The 17,580-nt window shown below is 46.6% G+C and overlaps 1 protein-coding gene across 5 annotated transcripts in view; it reads left to right on the forward strand.

Moving 5' to 3' along the window:
* Window positions 1-17,580, forward strand: part of sbf1 (SET binding factor 1) — a 54,291-nt gene that overhangs the window by 31,332 nt on the left and 5,379 nt on the right. For 4 of the 5 annotated variants that reach the window (XM_084573326.1, XM_084573329.1, XM_084573327.1 and 1 more), the window contains 27 exons: window positions 5,497-5,574; window positions 6,038-6,151; window positions 6,277-6,405; window positions 6,545-6,643; window positions 6,725-6,932; window positions 7,315-7,427; window positions 7,631-7,780; window positions 8,291-8,359; window positions 8,546-8,701; window positions 8,889-9,148; window positions 9,264-9,436; window positions 9,535-9,608; window positions 10,799-10,991; window positions 11,090-11,217; window positions 11,307-11,482; window positions 13,680-13,816; window positions 13,997-14,204; window positions 14,296-14,492; window positions 14,660-14,797; window positions 14,917-15,012; window positions 15,290-15,364; window positions 15,892-16,064; window positions 16,276-16,452; window positions 16,542-16,643; window positions 16,731-16,916; window positions 17,219-17,345; window positions 17,417-17,547. In XM_084573326.1, the coding sequence (XP_084429452.1) occupies window positions 5,497-5,574; window positions 6,038-6,151; window positions 6,277-6,405; window positions 6,545-6,643; window positions 6,725-6,932; window positions 7,315-7,427; window positions 7,631-7,780; window positions 8,291-8,359; window positions 8,546-8,701; window positions 8,889-9,148; window positions 9,264-9,436; window positions 9,535-9,608; window positions 10,799-10,991; window positions 11,090-11,217; window positions 11,307-11,482; window positions 13,680-13,816; window positions 13,997-14,204; window positions 14,296-14,492; window positions 14,660-14,797; window positions 14,917-15,012; window positions 15,290-15,364; window positions 15,892-16,064; window positions 16,276-16,452; window positions 16,542-16,643; window positions 16,731-16,916; window positions 17,219-17,345; window positions 17,417-17,547 (3,867 nt within the window). The remainder of the gene's footprint in view (window positions 1-5,496; window positions 5,575-6,037; window positions 6,152-6,276; window positions 6,406-6,544; window positions 6,644-6,724; window positions 6,933-7,314; window positions 7,428-7,630; window positions 7,781-8,290; window positions 8,360-8,545; window positions 8,702-8,888; window positions 9,149-9,263; window positions 9,437-9,534; window positions 9,609-10,798; window positions 10,992-11,089; window positions 11,218-11,306; window positions 11,483-13,679; window positions 13,817-13,996; window positions 14,205-14,295; window positions 14,493-14,659; window positions 14,798-14,916; window positions 15,013-15,289; window positions 15,365-15,891; window positions 16,065-16,275; window positions 16,453-16,541; window positions 16,644-16,730; window positions 16,917-17,218; window positions 17,346-17,416; window positions 17,548-17,580) is intronic. The other variant, XM_084573328.1, reaches the window with a different exon arrangement.

Raw genomic sequence — 17,580 nt, forward strand, 5'->3', positions numbered from 1 at the left:
TCATAAGGGGAAAAAATCATTTAAAAAGGGAAACTATTATTAATTATTATCCTAGTTTTCTCTGTACGTTCATGCATGTTAATATAGTTCTCCATATAGTTTGCCCAACAATGCAGACAGTCTGATGTCTCCCTCATTTCAGGCACCATATCATATAAGTCTGAAGTCCCTTTTCTGTACAGTTGGCATCATTTCATTCCATTCACAGTAACATTTCAACTCAGCTGTTCCGATCACAATAACACCCCCACTTTTACAGTGGGGGTGTTATTGTGTTCGTATCAAGTACATCAAATAAAGCCAGCTCATATCAAGCACTATTACAGTGCCAACCCATTCTGAGAAATACTTTTTATCTATTTCAGTGTAAACAAATGATTTTCCTGGTTCCTTGTTCACTTCTTGATATCTACAGAAGGTGCTGAATTTGTTGCAGCTTCCCGTTGTTGGGACTGTTTACTGAGTACGATGTACATTTTATGTCAAATGATGCAGATGATGCTGTAAAAGGGGGTTTGTTGTTCTCATTTTATTGAATGTTCCAAGTTTGGACATTGTATGGGAAATGTTGAAGGAAATGATTCCCTATTTACTGGTCATATTGTAAACCGTTATGGTTCCAGTCATGTGTAAAACAAAATGGGGAATCCAAAATATTGATCTGGGCTTGTCGCTATGATGGGATGCGGCAGATAAACCTCCTAAACGGATTTTACAATCCATCCGGCAATCGTTGCCAAATCATGTGCTTTAGAGTTGTAAACGGCATCAGAAAGCCTTTATGGTGACTCTGTTGTTCCATGCTTTATTGTTTCCCTGTACTGAAAAACAGTGGATGTGATGGAATGCTTTACCCCCAGCAAATACAACACTTAAATAGCAAAACAAAGGTGAGCAGCTGCTTTCCAAGACATCAAGCACAAGCAGATTTTTGTTTTGGTTCAGTCACTATCCTGGTGCAACCAGAGCACTTCCGAGCAGAGCAGTCGATAACATTGTAAACCGCAATTAAACGTGTGATTGTTATGTAACTGTGGATTAATCACAAATGAATGGAACTTCTTTTTAATCTGTTTTACATGTACATTAAAGCGATACGGTTCTGATTCCTAATACTCTTATCAACATGGGAGTAAATAAATATGCCCACTTTATGCAAACATGTGTATTGTAACAGTCTAGAACAATGACAGATAACACTCTCCAGTATTACGGCAAACTATTTAGTGTGGTCTGCCTTTAGCAAAGGGGGAGGATGGCTCTCTGCATCAGCTGGGTGCTTGGCTCCCAAGTTGGTATTTAAGACTCGATGTCCTCTGGTGGGAGGGCAATCAAATTGACATTGAATACAGATAACTTTGAACCATCCTGAACCGTCTGCCGGGGCTTTAAAGCTGAACTTGTCATTCTTTATTCATTTCTACTCTAGGAGGTTTGTTTCTGCTTGTCATCCATAGTGTTACTGCTGCATCCTTTTTTCCAAACTGTCAGAAAACCTGCATGCTTCAAACATGCGTCAAACTAATTAGTGGCGTCAAAAGGAATTTGCGTAAACAGACTGTTATTGTGTTAACTCTGACAGCCCTAAAATGTTCTGTCCTTTTTTGGTTTATCAGTGTAAAAAAATACAATATTGCAAACAAAGAAGGACCTTATGTAAGTACAGACAAATGATTGCTGCACAGTTATCCAGTTTCTGATACTGATAATTTTCTGATAATGCTTCCAACCATAGACTGTATATAAATATGGACAAGGCGTCACCACTTCCTTGCATTGGCCAAACCGATGCTATTTTCATACAGCCGCTGCCATCTTGCGTGTTTGGTGTTTGAGAGAGAAACTATCCTTAACAAAAAAATATTTGACGTGTATTTTAGTGTTTTAGTTTGGCCCAAGTTCCATCCACTAACATGGAGGGGGTGGAGCTTATGACCTATACTGCAGCCAGACACCAGGGGGAGCTCTACTTGCTTTTGCTTCGTCTTTGAAGAGCTGTTCCGCTATCTATCTTTATATACAGTCTATGCTTCCAACCAAGTGGACCATGTGGTTTACCACCATTTTGGGTTTTCAGTCTCTTACTAAAAAGCTGAGTGTGGTTGACAGGTTTTGTATATTTATGAGCTGTTGCACCGAAGAGATGTTTTTTGTTTAACTAAACAGCTTTAGGACCAACAGGGCAAGATTCTGCAATATTTAATGTAAGTTTTGTTGCAGTGCTTCCTTCCATTCTTGTCATTAAATGCAGCTCCATCTGTACAGCAGCTTATACTTTATTAAGTTCATAATTAAAATATGTTGCATAATACAGGTTATATATATATTTTTTTTTTTTGCATTTTTTTAATGCAGAAGTTGCATTTGTAATATTGTAGTAAAGTTTTTGCATTTGCAGTTACTTCCCACTTCCTTATCCAAAAAAAACCAAAAACAAACCCTAACAGTTCAAGCTTAATTCCAAACATCACACGCCTGTCTTTACACAAAAGTAAGTTGATTGCACTTGGCTAGTTGTGGGAAGCTCCTCATTCCGTTTGTCATACTCGCCAAGTCACTGTCTGCCAGAGTTGTTGTGATTGCAGTCACATGTAAGACCATTACGATTCCTTTATATGCTTATTGTGTCTGTAAAAAAAGACTGTTTAGATTGTGGTAAACGATTAAGAGACTTGGAACAACCTACAGAAGAGGTTTCCTTTTGCTGTTTGTACAGGGTTAGATTTTTTTTTTTCTTGTCACTGAGGCAAAGGTCAGGATGTGTTTATTTGAGGGAGGCTGGAGTTGGCAGCTCGCACATGCCAAGTGTGTGTTTGGATGCTTTGAGGAGCCAGAATTTTTTTTATTTGATAAGATCTTCCCACGGACTCTCACAGTATTAGTTACATTCCAGAGACATTTTCTATTTAGAAAGCGAGCTGGGATGAGTGATAGCTGCAGTAATGTCAGCTTTCAGGTGATTATCTTTTATTTTTAATCTGCAGCAGTTTTATTCCTTTAGTAATTGTCTTAGCGTTTAGAGCGTGCTAGATTCTAGGTTAATGCAAGATGTGAGGGTGAAAATAATACACGTTGTAATACAATATTTATCGGGACTGTTTTGTGAAACACAATAGAGAAGGAAAGAAAGGGGAAAGTAGGCCACCACGACTAAAAGGTTGACCCAAATTGAATAAATACGGAATACCTGTGTGTCGACTTTTGAAGTACCTGGTGGAAAAGAAACATTATGAGATTCTACCCAGAGAGCCCCAAACCCCAAACCCAGAAAAGATGAGCCAAAGCCAACTTGGAAATAGCTTAAACTGATGGAAATAAACTTTCTGTTCTGGAAATAAATACATCTTATGACATTAAACTGTACAAGCGCTCCAGTCTAGCATTTATAGAAAGTAGACTTTGATTGTGTTAGAAACATTTGTCAGTCTTCTTTACGTCTGCTGTTGAGTTGAACGAGGTTATTGTGTCCTAAGAGGCCCTCCTTCAGAGTCTGCAGCCTGCTTCAACCTCCACCTTAACAGTTACTCTCGATCTAGCCACAATACTTCCTGCACCACCGTGTGATGTGTTTCTTTTATCTCCCTGATCAATGATATCATATTAACGATGTTGTTATCTGCTGCTTTTATCTGTGCTGATATCCTTTCTTTGTTTTTTTGAAAGTCAGTTATACGTGGGCGACTGACAGAGCACTTTTCTTTAGAATGGGAGATGTAGATGCTACCATAATATTGTGTTGGTCTCCCTTGTGCCTCCAGAACAGCTGGGACTCATCAGAGAATGGACATGGGCCTTCTGAGGGTGTCTTGAGGGTGTCCTCTGGAAACAGAATGTTGTTAATGGGGGGGCTTTGGGTCCTATGGGTTGAGGGGAGGGGCCTCTGTGGATCATCCCACAGATACTGGATCAGTTTGGGATCTAGTGAATTTGGAGGCCAGGTCAACACCTTGTGCTGTTCTTCATGTTTTTTTTTTAGTTGTTCTTAAACTGGTTTTGTGTGTGTTCCTGTGTCAGGCTGCATCCTGCTGGGGATGGCTGCTCCCCCAGTGTCATTGCTATGGGGGGGGGGGGGGGTGTTCACAGGTCTGGTCTAGGTGGGTGGTTCATGTCTAAGTAACATCCACATGGACCACACAGGTCCAAAGGTTTCCCAGCAGAACCTTGTATTGTCACAAGATGGTCAATCGTATTTACTTCTCCTGTCAGTGGTGAACTAAATACACAGGAGTTTAGTTTGGTTCTACGTGATAAATCGGGTCATGTCGTGCAGAGTTGACCGTGTTTGGACTGAAACCTGTTACTACAGCAACCATTGTTCAGTGTTGTCCATTTTGAATGAATGAAAGAACGTTCTTTATTGTTGCGAAATTCTGTCTGGCTTCTCTTTAGTGATCAGAAAAAGACAGAAACAAGACAACCAGATGAATAACATGAAAAATAAATTTACCCCAAGCTTGTAGCGGATGATAAATAAGTAAGAGCAGAATTGAATAATAATAATAAAAAGAACTAGCAGCATAATGTAAAAGTTAAAGTAGCTGCATGAGTAAAATAAGAACAGGGACCAGACCCTAGGCTAATCTGCAGCAGATCAAGAGAAGTGCTTTCAGCCAAATCCTTGTTTGTGTGTGTTGCTATTCCAATAATATCATATCGTTAAATTGACGGCCCGTTTTGCGTCATCATCCTCAAGCAGGACACTGAACTTGGACCCGCTGACTTAGGGCAAATGCCTGAGATGCTAAAGCTGAAAATAAACAGATCTATTAAAAGCTGAACTTTTATTGTGAAATCCAGGGATCGTGTTTTCTTCTGTTACTGGCTGCTCTGTTTGCTTTGTGGCTTATAACCTGGAGACCGTTGTGGTCCTTAGTCTGTACTGGTGGCTTAAAGGAATGTTTACTGGGTTATAGGTGGGTGTTCTCAGCCTGCAGAGCTCCCAGTATGGACAGATGTATAAATAAAATATCTTGATTGTAACTGGATGAGTAGTGACCAAGTCCAAACAGACCCAGATGTCCCTGTAAATATGACCTTGTGTAACATGGCTATTATCTGCTACATTTACTAAAAGTGCTGGTTTTCATGTAGGTAGATGCCGCCGTAGATTGTGGGATAGCAACCGTGAATCAGGGCTTAGCTGCTCTGCTCTCCTTACATTTAGCTGGGTGGTGTTTCCGGCAATGGCCTCGACGCCTAAAGCCGTTTTCAAGGAAGGTTTTGACTGGCGTCTGGATGTCTTGATCCTGCTGCTTTGTCTTTCTCTGAATGTTTATCAACTATAGATACACATATGTTTACATAAATTCAAGATCAGTGTCCACTTTCTTCCCCTAGCCAGTCCTTTTCTGAATACTATGGAAACACCTCGAGTCTTTGACTGCCTTTTTTTTTTAATAAATTACACGAACGTCCTCTAACAACATCCAGCCAGAATGAGCAGGGAAATGTGGTGGCTAATGACTGATGGTGAATTTGTGTCGCTGCCTGTTTCAGGTTTTGGATCCGGAGCTGGAAGTGGCTGATCACGCCTTCCCCCCGCAGTCCACGCAATCGGCTTCACTCAAGATCCAGGTGAGAATGAAGCTGTTGTGATGATACCAAAACGCACAATGCCAAATTTCAATGCATTTAGTGGACAGCAACAGTAGAGACATGACAGGAAGTGAGATCTCCCTGGTTGGGAATGACTGGCACCCTTATCTCTATGCCAACTGTCAGTAGTTACACTGTAAATCATCAAAAATAAACTTATCCTTTTTATTAAGATACGAAAATAAGATGTCACGTGATCAAACCGGGAAATAGGAGCTCAAGTGGATGAATTTAGTAGAGTAGCAAAGCTTCTAACTACTCTTAAAGGTCTAATGTCTAAGCAGCAAATAAATATTTTACTTGGCATGTGAAAGGTGTTAAAGGTCAGGAAATTACCAGCAGTATAACATGAGACAGCAGATCCAGGCTTCTTGCAGCTTTCCAGACTCTCCTATTTCAGTTCCTCATTCACTTTATGTGTTTTGCGTGATTTATGTTCCAGGATAAGGAGATCCGAGCCATCTTCCTGTGGCTGTTCGCTCGGCTCTTCCAGGGCTACCGCTGGTGTCTGCACATCATCCGCATCCACCCGGAACCCGTGATCCGCTTCCATAAGGTAAAGGGATCTAATGTTGAGAACGCTGCAGACCAGCCATGTGTTTGCTTTGTAGGTGAGGGTGCAGAGAGGAAAAGAGAAACGGACGCCGCGTGATTAGATCGGACTAACGTGCATTTCCGCAGGCTGCCTTCCTGGGCCAGAGGTCACTGTCGGAGGACGACTTCCTCATGAAGGTGTTGGACGGCATGGCGTTTGCGGGCTTTGTGTCAGAGAGGGGCCCTCCCTACAGAGCCACTGACCTTTTCGATGATGTGAGTCTTTCATGCACACGTTATTCCTTCTGTGCATAGGGGGGCGTGGTAATTGATGCCAAATATGATTCTTATTCAATTAATTCACTAGCATGTGTTGAGTGGGGGTGAAATGTGGTTCTTTATCCTGTTTCCACAGCTGGTGGCCAACGAGGTGGAGAGGATACGACAAGAAGAGGGTTGTCCACACAAAGTCATGAACCACGTCAAGGAGCTGGCAGAGCAGCTCTTCAAAAACGTACGGAATATCTGCTACTTCTGCCTTAAATCTGCTGTTCCTCGTTTCTTCCTCTTCATCACTTTCTTTCCCTCCCTCCAGGAGAATCCCTACCCCGCAGTGGCCATGCACAAAGTCCAGCGGCTGACGGAAAAAAGCCAGAACACTGCACAGAATCAGACGCCCTTCCCCGGCCTGGACGAGGTCGCGGTGCAGCTCTTCATCGATCACGCCGCCGCCAAGCTCAAGACGGCGCCGCCCGTGGTCAAGGCGGAGCTCAAGGGCATGGTGCCATCCGGGCCCCCACTGGGTGAGCAATGGAAGGGACTGAGTGATCCAAAAGATCGCGTTTAGCTGCTTGTATTGTTCTCTGCAGCTTGTAAGACTCCATCTTAAACTGCAAACTGATACAAGGCAAACATACTGGAGAGCCTGCCAATGTATGTGGTCATACCAGTGGTAAGACAGAGCGTGGCAGACACTTGGTGACGGTTTGCTGTGAGGCTGTGGGTGTTAGGTGTAATTGCATGCTGGTAAAAACATGTAAGCTCAAGTTCAGCGTCTCCCCGACCTCAGACTTCCTGTGCGACCTTTTTCACTTCAGGCAGACGGCCTCGCAGTGTGAGTTTAATGGTGTTCAGCTCAGAGCTGCAGTGATAAATGACTATCTGATGCCTTTTCTGTCTCCACAGGAGACATTGTGGACAGGAACGGCAACGTGATGGCTAACAGCGCTCGCAGGCTGGAGGTGGTCAGGAACTGCATCACATACATCTTTGACAACAAGATGCTGGAGGCAAAGAAGGTAAGGACTTGGCTTGACTGAGCTGACGGGGCAGTTTAGGAGAGTTTCTTATCTTTAAATACACTCTTAAAACATGAACTAGCTTAAAAGTTGTCTTTCAGCTCCAAAAAATACTTGTTATCAATAGCATTTGGTGTTTTTCCATGTTTTATTTGTTTGTTTTTGTGTGTTGAAAGCATTTATTCTCCTTCTCCCCCGTCTAGCTGATGCCGGCCGTGCTGCGGGCGTTGAAGGGCCGGGCAGCCCGGGTTTGCTTGACCCAGGAGCTCAATCAACACGTCTTACAGAACCGAGCCGTGCTGGATGACCAGCAGTTTGACTACGTTGTCCGCATGATGAACTGCACATTACAGGTGAGCCTGCACACACTGGAATACCTCCAATACCCTCCAATTTTTCACATTAATCCTAGTTCACGTATCACTAGGAGTCCTGCAACGTGTGTAAGGTTTTGTTGCTTTCTTAAATCTGTGTCTTAAATCTGTTGCAGTCGATTGCAGCTGCATTATGGGAAATGTAGGATTAAGTCAAGTCAACCCTTAACTTAGAGAAAGAAAGAAATAATAGTGTTAAACAGTAATTCCATAACTGCATCAACTGAGCCTGTTGCTGATTTCTCTCTGGTCTTGACATAGGCGGACCTCTGTGCTTTCATTTGGACTTAATTAAATTAAAGGAGTAATTAAATAAGATCCCTCATATGATACCTAATTACATATAGACATGTCTGCTTTTTATTTACCATTTATGGCGTAAAGAAACTATGCATAGTTTAAGATAACACACAGTTTGAACAAGTACAAGTTTTAGTTTGGGTCTTGTCTTTATACTTTGTAAATATGCCCTTATCTGTTTCTATGTAGGACTGTTCCCATATGGATGAACATGGTATTGCAGCTGCCCTCCTTCCCCTGGTCACAGCCTACTGCAGAGTAAGTTTATAAGCAACATTCCTGAAGTCAACTTGCACTCCCCAAATTAAGTTATCATGGCATAAATCCTGTATTGTTTGTGTTAATCACTGAGTGGGAGGAACTTTAAGGGACGGCTGTTGATGGGATGAATTTCTTTTGTGTGTCGACCTCTCTAAATGTGCTCTGTGTGTCTTCGTCTGACAGAAACTGGGCGCAGGCATCACTCAGTTTGCCTACAGCTGTGTCCAGGAGCACATGGTGTGGACCAACATGCAGTTCTGGGAGGCCATGTTCTACAGCGACGTCCAGAACCACATCAGGGCTCTTTATCTGGAGACAGACGAGCAGCAGAACAACTCAGTGAGCACATGCACTACTCTCACCGTTTTACTTTCTTCTTACAAACTTAAGTTTCTGGTGAATTTCTAGGAGAAATCTATCATTCCAGCACGCGCGCTAATGAGCCTGTCTCCCAACCCGCTGAGCAGACTGCCGCGTTCGTCCCGAAGCCATTCATCACCAGTGAGCCTCTTTAATTTGTCCACAGGAGCGGCCGGACGGGTCGGGCAGGGAGATCAGCGCCCTGGAGCTGGCGTCGGAGCAGAACCGGCTGTGGCCGACGCTCAGCAAGGAAATGCAGGCGGAGCGCGTGCAGAAGGAGGAGAGCACCGTGTTCAGCCAGGCCATCCACTACGCCAACAGGATGAGCTACCTGCTGCTGCCGCTCGACACCAGCAAGAACCGCCTGCTGAGGAGCACCGGCCTGGGAGACGTGGAGAGCGTCAGCAACAGCTACGTCACCAACAGGTAGGGATCGGGACGTTACGGTCACGCTAAAACGGTGCGGTGTCATTGTGTAGCAGCCATTCAGCAAAAGTTTCAAATTTAGAAACATGAACGTTCAAAGCAGGTGTTCTTACAGTATTGCAGGGAGCATGGCGGAGAGCTACGACACAGAGAGCGGCTTTGAAGACGCCGAGAGTTCAGATGTGGCCAACTCTGTGGTGCGCTTCATCAACCGCTTCGTTGATAAAGTGTGTAATGAGAGTGGAGTGACGAACGAGCACCTTAAAGCCCTCCACACCATGATACCAGGTATGGAAGCACAAAAACGGGCCGGTTATAGATCTCTCTTTGTACCACCAACACCGATCTTCCTGGAAAGCTCCTTACCTCTCTTTGCTTCTTTACAGATATCGTTCAGATGCACATCGAGACGTTAGACGCAGTCCACAGGGAGAGTAAGAGGCTGCCCCCGATCCAAAAGGTAACCAATTCCTATTTTTACGTCCCACTGGACAAAGGCCATGCAGAACCGCAGCCGGCCCCGCCCACTCCCCTCTCCACCAATCCCTACAGCTCGCAGAGTCACAGCAGGTACGCCAGAGACGGGGCCGCGTGACTCGCTGCACGCCAGAGCAGTGCATGCTGGGTGATTGCTCTCCCTTGTTGTGCTGTTTGGTCTCTGAGGCTGGTGGAGCTCAGCGAGGTCCTCCAGAGCTTTAGTGCCTTCTGTGTGAAGGGTGCGGCTCGTCCTGTGTGCACGGTGTTGGAGAGGGACGTTGGCTTTGTGCATTTTCCTTTTGTAACGCACAAGTTTGTTTCCCGAGTGAGAAAATGTGATTCATCTGCTGAGGTCCTCGGCTTGTATTGCCTACAGAGGAAGCTGCTTTATTTGTGCAACAGCAGCTGGAATGCAGTCATGTGTGGCATTAGGTGTTACGCAACAGATTATGAAACAGGTTGCCAAAGTTGTAGTTCACTTCCTATCAGAGGTGGAGTTCCTTAGGACGCTCTCCAAGCCCTCTCACTGCAGGACAGGAAGTGATGTAAGGGTCCAGAGGACAAAGCCAGCGTCAAATTTCTTTCTGTTCATTTTTAGAAAAACTCTGCAGTCCGCCCACTAGGAGCTCTCAGCCCTTTAATCACATTTTGCCCTGGAGAATCTTCAAACACAAGATTTTTATTGTTTTTATATTTGTTAAGAAGCGCCACGTCATATAAACTCCCCCATGTGAACATTATTGCGTTTCTTCCCGTGTATTTGTCTTCTTGTTAGTAACTCCATCTCTGCCAAGATCCCACCGAACCAGCTCGGCTGACGTTATGCAACGATAACACAATCATTTCAACATTAGCTTCTCGTTTTCTTGCGTCCAGCTCCCCAGCCGGTGCGGGTCGGCGCGCTCTAACAGCAGCATGGTTGTGAGAGCATGAGACTCTGACGGGTGGAGTGGTTGTTTGCTCCGTTTCTCACGTCTAAAGCAAATGACTGTTGTCATTTCGCCAAGATGATTCTGTTTGTCCATCTTGTCTGTGGAGCAACGTCGTTTCGTCAGTTTAAATAACTATAATGATGTTTGATGTGTAAATTGAGGAAATGAAAGTAAATGTGAGTTCACATCGTTGTCTCTCCAGCCTCATTAACGGCCCTGCTCTCTGTCTCCGTCTCCACAGCCCAAGCTGCTGAGGCCGACTCTGTTGCCCGGTGAGGAGCTGGTGATGGACGGCATGCGGGTTCACCTGATCCCTGACGGCCGCGAGGAGGCCACAGGGCAGATGGGAGGTCCGCCTCTACTGCCTGCTGAGGGCGCCATCTTCCTCACCACGTACCGTCTCATCTTCAAGGGCACGCCCACCGACCCGTTGGGTGAGAGACGGCAAACACAAAGTGGTCTCGGTTGATGCGTCGCGGCGTTTCGCTCTGTCGTTCGTGACCCGTGACCTCTGTGTGTTTTCCTCCTGCAGTGGGTGAGCAGGTAGTGACCCGCTCCTTCCCCATCGCCTCTCTGACCAAGGAGAAGAGGATCTCAGTCTCGTTATCCTTGGACCAGTTTGTCCAGGAGGGGCTCCAGCTGCGATCCTGCACCTTCCAGGTACCCCTTCAGTCCATACCACTAACACGAGTGAAATGTAAACCTCTAACTCTGAGATAACAGAAGACCCCCCCTCCCTCTGTCTGCAGCTCATGAAGATTGCTTTTGACGAAGAGGTGGCGTCAGATCTGGCCGAGGTTTTCCGGAAACACATGCACAAGCTGCGTTATCCTCAGCACGTCCAGGGCACCTTCGCCTTCACTGTGGGTCAGAGTGGAAAGATGGTGGTGGAGCACAAGACCAAGGACAAGAACCAGTCACTCAAGTAAGGAACTTTGACTACAAAAATATGCCCACATTAAGCAACATGTTACCAGCAAGTCACAAAGTGGCACAGGTAATGCTTCACATCTGGAACATTAGCTGGATTTCCTGCTCGTTTTAACTCCACATCTCACCGGGATGTGTCAGAGGCTGAGAGCTGCACATTGTGAAATCTAGTTGGTGTAGCCAAGGGACAGTTTTCTTTCAAAGCACCAGTAGTAGAGTAAATGCCAAGAAAGAAAACAGGAACCAGCTACTCCAACAAAAGCAGCAGAAGGAGGACTGCTGGAACGTTTGGATTGATGTTGTGGATCAGGTTACAAAGACAGCTGTCCTTACAGTGAACACTAGTAAACGGTCCAAGTTAGGTTCAAGATCAGAGTTCTGGCACAATAACTTCCTGGAGTCTTGTCACCATGAGGTTGCCAGGCAACGGCCCGAGACTCCAGGCAGCCAGTGCAGACGGGGAATAAATAACACCACATTTGACATATTTCACACATGCCATGTTAATTTATGGGCTGCGGAGGTGGATTTGGTATCAGAGTTCTCATCTAACTCCTGGCAAGAAGGCGAATAATCCATTATCCAAAACACTGAACTATTAACTGACGCTCTGATAGCTGTCAGGGCTCATTGAGCTACATAAGAAAACATCAACGTGCTTGTAATGAGAACTGCGTTCCCAGGAGTGAACAAAAGTATGTATAAACCCAACTTTAATCTGAGGTTGCTGCACTAAAATCAAGCTCAGCACATCTGGAGGAGGAGTCTTTCCAAAGCCTTGCATGTCATGTGTCTGTGTGAGTGAATCCAAAACACGCTAATGTGTCTCCAGAGTGAGTGCAAAGCAGCTTTCATTTTCCCAAGAGACTGTGGATATCATTTCCTTCCAGTTTCATGTTCTAGTTGTGTCCTCCTTCAGTGGTCCCAGTCTGCTGTAACTGCTGCAGAAGAGTTGGTTGGAGCAGAATATAATATATATACGATATGTGGAGGAGTTTCTGAACGTGACGCATTTTCTCTGTTGACTTTTTTTTAACATTTTAGTCAAACGGAGCTTTACACTTAGCTCAGATTACAAGTCTTTGGGCCAGTTTATCCCCTGGTTCACCGGGAAAGAAATCTGGTCCAGATCTTGCTTGGTTCTGGACCAGATTATCTGGTAATATATGTGTCAACTGGTCTTCTCGCAGAACTCCTGAACTGCTCAGATTCTTCCTGCCGCCCCGATTAATATCAAACATGTGTTTCTGATATTTAGGATTTAAATTGCGTAGGATTAAGTCAGTACTTTCACAATAGCCAGTGAAACACGAGGACACGGATCGTCTGAGGCTGCATCTGCTAACAGTCTAGCGACGGAGACCAGCGTTGGCAAGCTGATCTCTCTACATATTGTTTTAAAGTCACAGCAAGTTGTTGCACCTCATTCTCTTTACACCAGTAACCCCGTGAGGCCCCAGCAGTGCTCCCTGATCTGGCACAATAATCCTGTAATTGCTTGTAGTGTGCACAAGGTTGAGATCAGTGAGGATATCTGTGAAGTATGTGATGCAGAGTACAAAGTGATCTTACAATGATGCATTCTCAGATGTTAGTGTGTGATAAATCTGCTGGTTCATGCCCTAATCCGGCCAGAGTGCGGCTTCAGGTTTCCATCTTGTACTTTTCAGTGTCCTGTCTTTATCCCGTTTAATTTGTCTGCTCCTTATTCTTAGCAACCAGCTCTCACCTCCCCCTCCTCTGGCGACACACACACACACAAACTTTTCCCCTCTTTTCTTTCGCAGAGAATTAAAGGAGCACAAGAGCAGCCTTTGAATAATTCATCAGTGGAAAACGTGGCAGCTGTTTAATCGGCCCCGTTGTTTCCATCTCTGCGCTGCGTGTGTGCGCGCGCTAAAAATGTTCTATTCAGACATATTTATTCCGACTCCGGCCTTGTGGCACGCTAAGCGACCAGCGACACACCAGTGAATTCATGGCTGCCGATTATGCACGGAGACGAGCGCCGAGTCGAATCGGCCCATTGTCCGCTGGAGCTGGACGGGGTTTTAAATCTAAATGCGCATTTGTGCGCTGCCAGACACAACAGGAAGTGGATGTTAAGTGACTGCGAGTGGGAGCAGCTGATGAATCAGTGATGTATTTTAAAAAGCTTTTCTTCCCCCCCCCACCCTCACCGTCTCTTTCAGGACACTTTCCAAAAACCTGGTGAAGACTGCGAAGAGGACCATCGGTCGGCAATATGTGACCAGGAAGAAGTATGCTCCGCCCACCTGGGAGAACAGGAGCAGCTTCCAGTCGGAGCTGGATGAGGATGAAATCTCAGGTATCGTGGCCGAAATGATCTGAAGTAAAAAAAAGTAGCCACTGAGAGAAAAAACTGCATTAAAATTAAAAACTGTAGACTTAAAAAAAACAAAAATCCTCCATATCCTAGACGTGCAAATGAAATTCCTTGTTTTTACCTTGATGACTCTACCGTGTCCTCTGCTGTGTGTCTCCGCAGTCTCAGAGGAAGTGGACCAGAGCGCCCTCACCCTGTCCTCCACCATCCGCTCGTCAGACAGACAGACCATGAGCAACGTCGTGGAGCGCGCCTGTTGTCGCGACTACCAGCGCCTGGGTCTGGGCACGCTCAGTAACAGCCTGACGCGCTCCAAGAACGAGCCCTTCAGGATTTCGACTGTTAACCGCATGTACACCATGTGCAGGAGGTAGGAGACCCCTGAAAAATAACAGACGTAGTATATGAGGACATAGGAGCAACATACAAATAGTCCATAATCCTTTCTGTGTGTGCCGCAGCTACCCGGGCCTGCTGATCGTCCCTCAGAGCATCCCAGACTCGACCATCCAGAGAATCTGCCGCTGCTACCGGCAGAACCGCTTCCCTGTGGTGTGCTGGAGGAATTCACGAACCAAGGCCGTGCTGCTACGCTCCGCAGGCCTTCATGCTAAAGGCGTGGTCGGCTTCTTCAAATCCCCCAATGCCCCTGCTGCAGGTAAAAAACAACCCTCTGCTTTTAAAGGCATCAAGTTGATCATTTGTATTTGGCTGAACCTTTTAATCGGATCTAACTGCTTCTGTTAGTACTCATCGGATGGTTGGACGCATAAACTGCAACAGCTAAAACATAAAACTCTGTTGACATGTTCTCTCGTTGCTCAGTGCCCTCCCAGGCAGACTCCACCAGCCTGGAGCAGGAGAAGTACCTGCAGGCCATCGTCAGCTCCATGCCTTCCTACAGTGAGAGCAGCGGCAGGAACACGCTGAGCGGCTTCGCGTCCACACACATGAGCACCTCTGGTGGGTGGACAGACACGCACGCACACACGCAGCACGTAACTGTCGAGAGACCCTCGCTGATCACTGAGACTGGGAGGAGGGGGGTTCACAGAGCTGACGGTGTCTTCTTCTGCCCGCAGACTCGTCGGATAAGCTGAGGCAGCCCAAGATCGGAGCTCTGATGAAGCAGGTGATGGGCGCCAAGGAGGACGTTCCTGGAACCTTCAGCAGAGGAGGTGAGATACAGCCGTGGGGCTCCATGTGGCTCCTGTAGTAGCTCAGTTAGGTTGAGGTAAAATGTTGCAGCCCTGGTTTCAGAACAAAATGTGTGAATTGTTGTCTGAAATATGTGATTGAACTTGGAAGCGGTCCAGGAGGATGATGAATCTGTGAACACATCCCTAGTAGCTCGTATTGTTGAGTGAGAGCGTGACTGAGTGACTGAGTGACACCATCCTCCATTGTGTAGCGTGTCTTGTTGGTTAACTAGCCATCTCTGTCGTTTGACCTCAGCTCTGGGTCAAAGGGCGAAAGTCATCTCCCTCTCTCAGCCCAAAGTGTCTGGCAAGGCTAGGAACTCTCCTAGAGGTACAGTAGGACACGCCCCCTCCCCCCCCGCCTCCACTCCTGTCTAACCAATCAGATCTCTTCAATTAATTTAGATCTCTGTTTGGCGTCAGCCCTGGTAGCCTTGTCTCTGTGGACTAATGGTCTCTTATTACTGCTTGTGTTTAGCAGTGTGTGCATGCTGCTGCTGCAGCTCTGCTGTCTGACGTCCTGTTTGTTGTCACCTGTTTGATTCTTCTCTCTGCTGAATGTCAATCATACTGTAGCTGTTTTCAGATAGATGTAGCAATCTGGACTGGGTAGTGTCCAGTCCTTTCTGCCTTGTTTACCAGCTTGGCTGTCAGTATCCATGTGCTGACACACACACACATTAAAAGATCATTTCAGTTGATTCCAACTGAAATGATCACTTAATGGCTGTTTATCAGGGAAAAGACTGCTGCATGAGGTTTGTTGATGCACTCTTCATGTCATGATTCCTTTCAAGACTGTACTTTCTCTGTGTGTGTGTGTGTGTGTGTGTGTGTGTGTGTGTGTGTGTATTCCAGGTAAATGGGGCAGTATCCGGGGCAGCGGGCGTCTAAGTGCCTACAATCCAGACGTGGGGACGCGTCTGGCCGGGAAGGAGTCCCCGCAGCCCAACGGAGGGCCGAGCGAAGCGCTGTTCTTCCGCCAGCAGAAGGCCTATCTGTACATCATCGGGGACAAGGCTCAGCTAAAGGTGAGCAAGGACACACTCAGGGGTGGGAACAGGAAACCGGTACCAGATTTTACGACGCTGTCTGTTCTTCTAAAGGATGCTCTTGCTCCCCCATCTCAAAGAACCAAAACGACATTGTGTCAGTGTAGTTGGTTATTAACTAACTCCATTATGGATCTTGAGGGGAAGACTGCTCTGGTGTCAGTATGAACTCTGTCCTTGTTGTTTTCAGGGAGGGAAGCAGGACTCGTTCCAGCTGTGGGAGGTTGTCCCCATCGAGGTGTGTGACGTGCGGCAGGTGAAGAACAGCTTCAAGAAGCTGATGAAGGCCTGCGTGCCGAGCACGTCGACCGCCGACCCCAACATGAGCTTCCTGCGCTGCCTGGAGGACTCTGAGTGGATGGTTCTGGTCGGTACATCACTGTTTATGGTTGTGTAGGACTTTTTTCTTTTATCTGTGCTGACTGACTGTGTGTCCGTTTGTGTGTGCGTACACAGCTACACAAGGTGCTGCAGGTGTCTGTCCTGGTGGTGGAGCTTCTGGTCGCGGGCTCGTCAGTCATGGTCAGCCTGGAGGACGGCTGGGACGTCACCACACAGGTCTGACTGACGGACTTGAAACATCTGATAACCCACTCCGTTTTATTATAGCGATGCAGCGTATGTGACGTCTCTGTGTGTCTCCAGGTGGTGTCCCTGGTGCAGCTGCTGTCCGATCCCTACTACAGGACCTTCGACGGTTTCCGGCTGCTGGTGGAGAAGGAGTGGCTGTCGTTCGGCCACAGGTTCAGCCACCGCGGAGCCCAGACGCTAGGCAGCCAGAGCAGCGGCTTCACCCCAGTCTTTCTGCAGTTCCTCGACTGCGTACACCAGGTAGGTCGTGCTAAAACCTCTGTCCAGCTGATCAGCGTGATTCAGCAGAGTTCAGCTCTATAAGATGGTTTGTTGCTCTCCGTAGCCTCCCAGCTAATAAACAATAGCTCTTCCAGTTTCTCCTTCTCACTGACAAACACAGACCACTGCCACCCATTGGAGTTAAGAGTTAGTTCCTGTAACGCAGGAGTAGGACGTATGTGTCTGCTGCCCTAAGAAAGAAGAGAACACACTGACAGAAAGTACAGCGTTGGTGGCTAGCACACGTTCTGTTCAGTGCTTCTCTCTCCCTCCACCTTTAGATCCACCTCCAGTTCCCCATGGAGTTTGAGTTCAGTCAGTACTACCTGAAGTTCTTGGCCTACCACTACGTGTCCAACCGCTTCCGCACCTTCCTCCTCGACTCGGACTACGAACGCATCGAGCTGGGTAAGCAGAAGGCTGTCGCTGCATCAGCTGATTGTACAGTTCTGAGTTACTGACGGTCCCTCTGTGTGCAGGAGTGCTGTACGAGGAGAAGGGCGAGAGGAAAAGCCCTCAGGTCTGCAAATCTGTGTGGGATTACATCGACAGGCTCAACAAGAAAACACCCATCTTCTTCAACTACATGTTCTCTCCAGAAGAGGAGGAGGTGAGACCACTGTACAGAGACGTTTGACGGCTT

The sequence above is a fragment of the Chelon labrosus genome (genome assembly GCF_963514085.1).
Source record: "Chelon labrosus genome assembly, chromosome: 23".
In the NCBI taxonomy this organism is placed as follows: domain Eukaryota; kingdom Metazoa; phylum Chordata; class Actinopteri; order Mugiliformes; family Mugilidae; genus Chelon; species Chelon labrosus.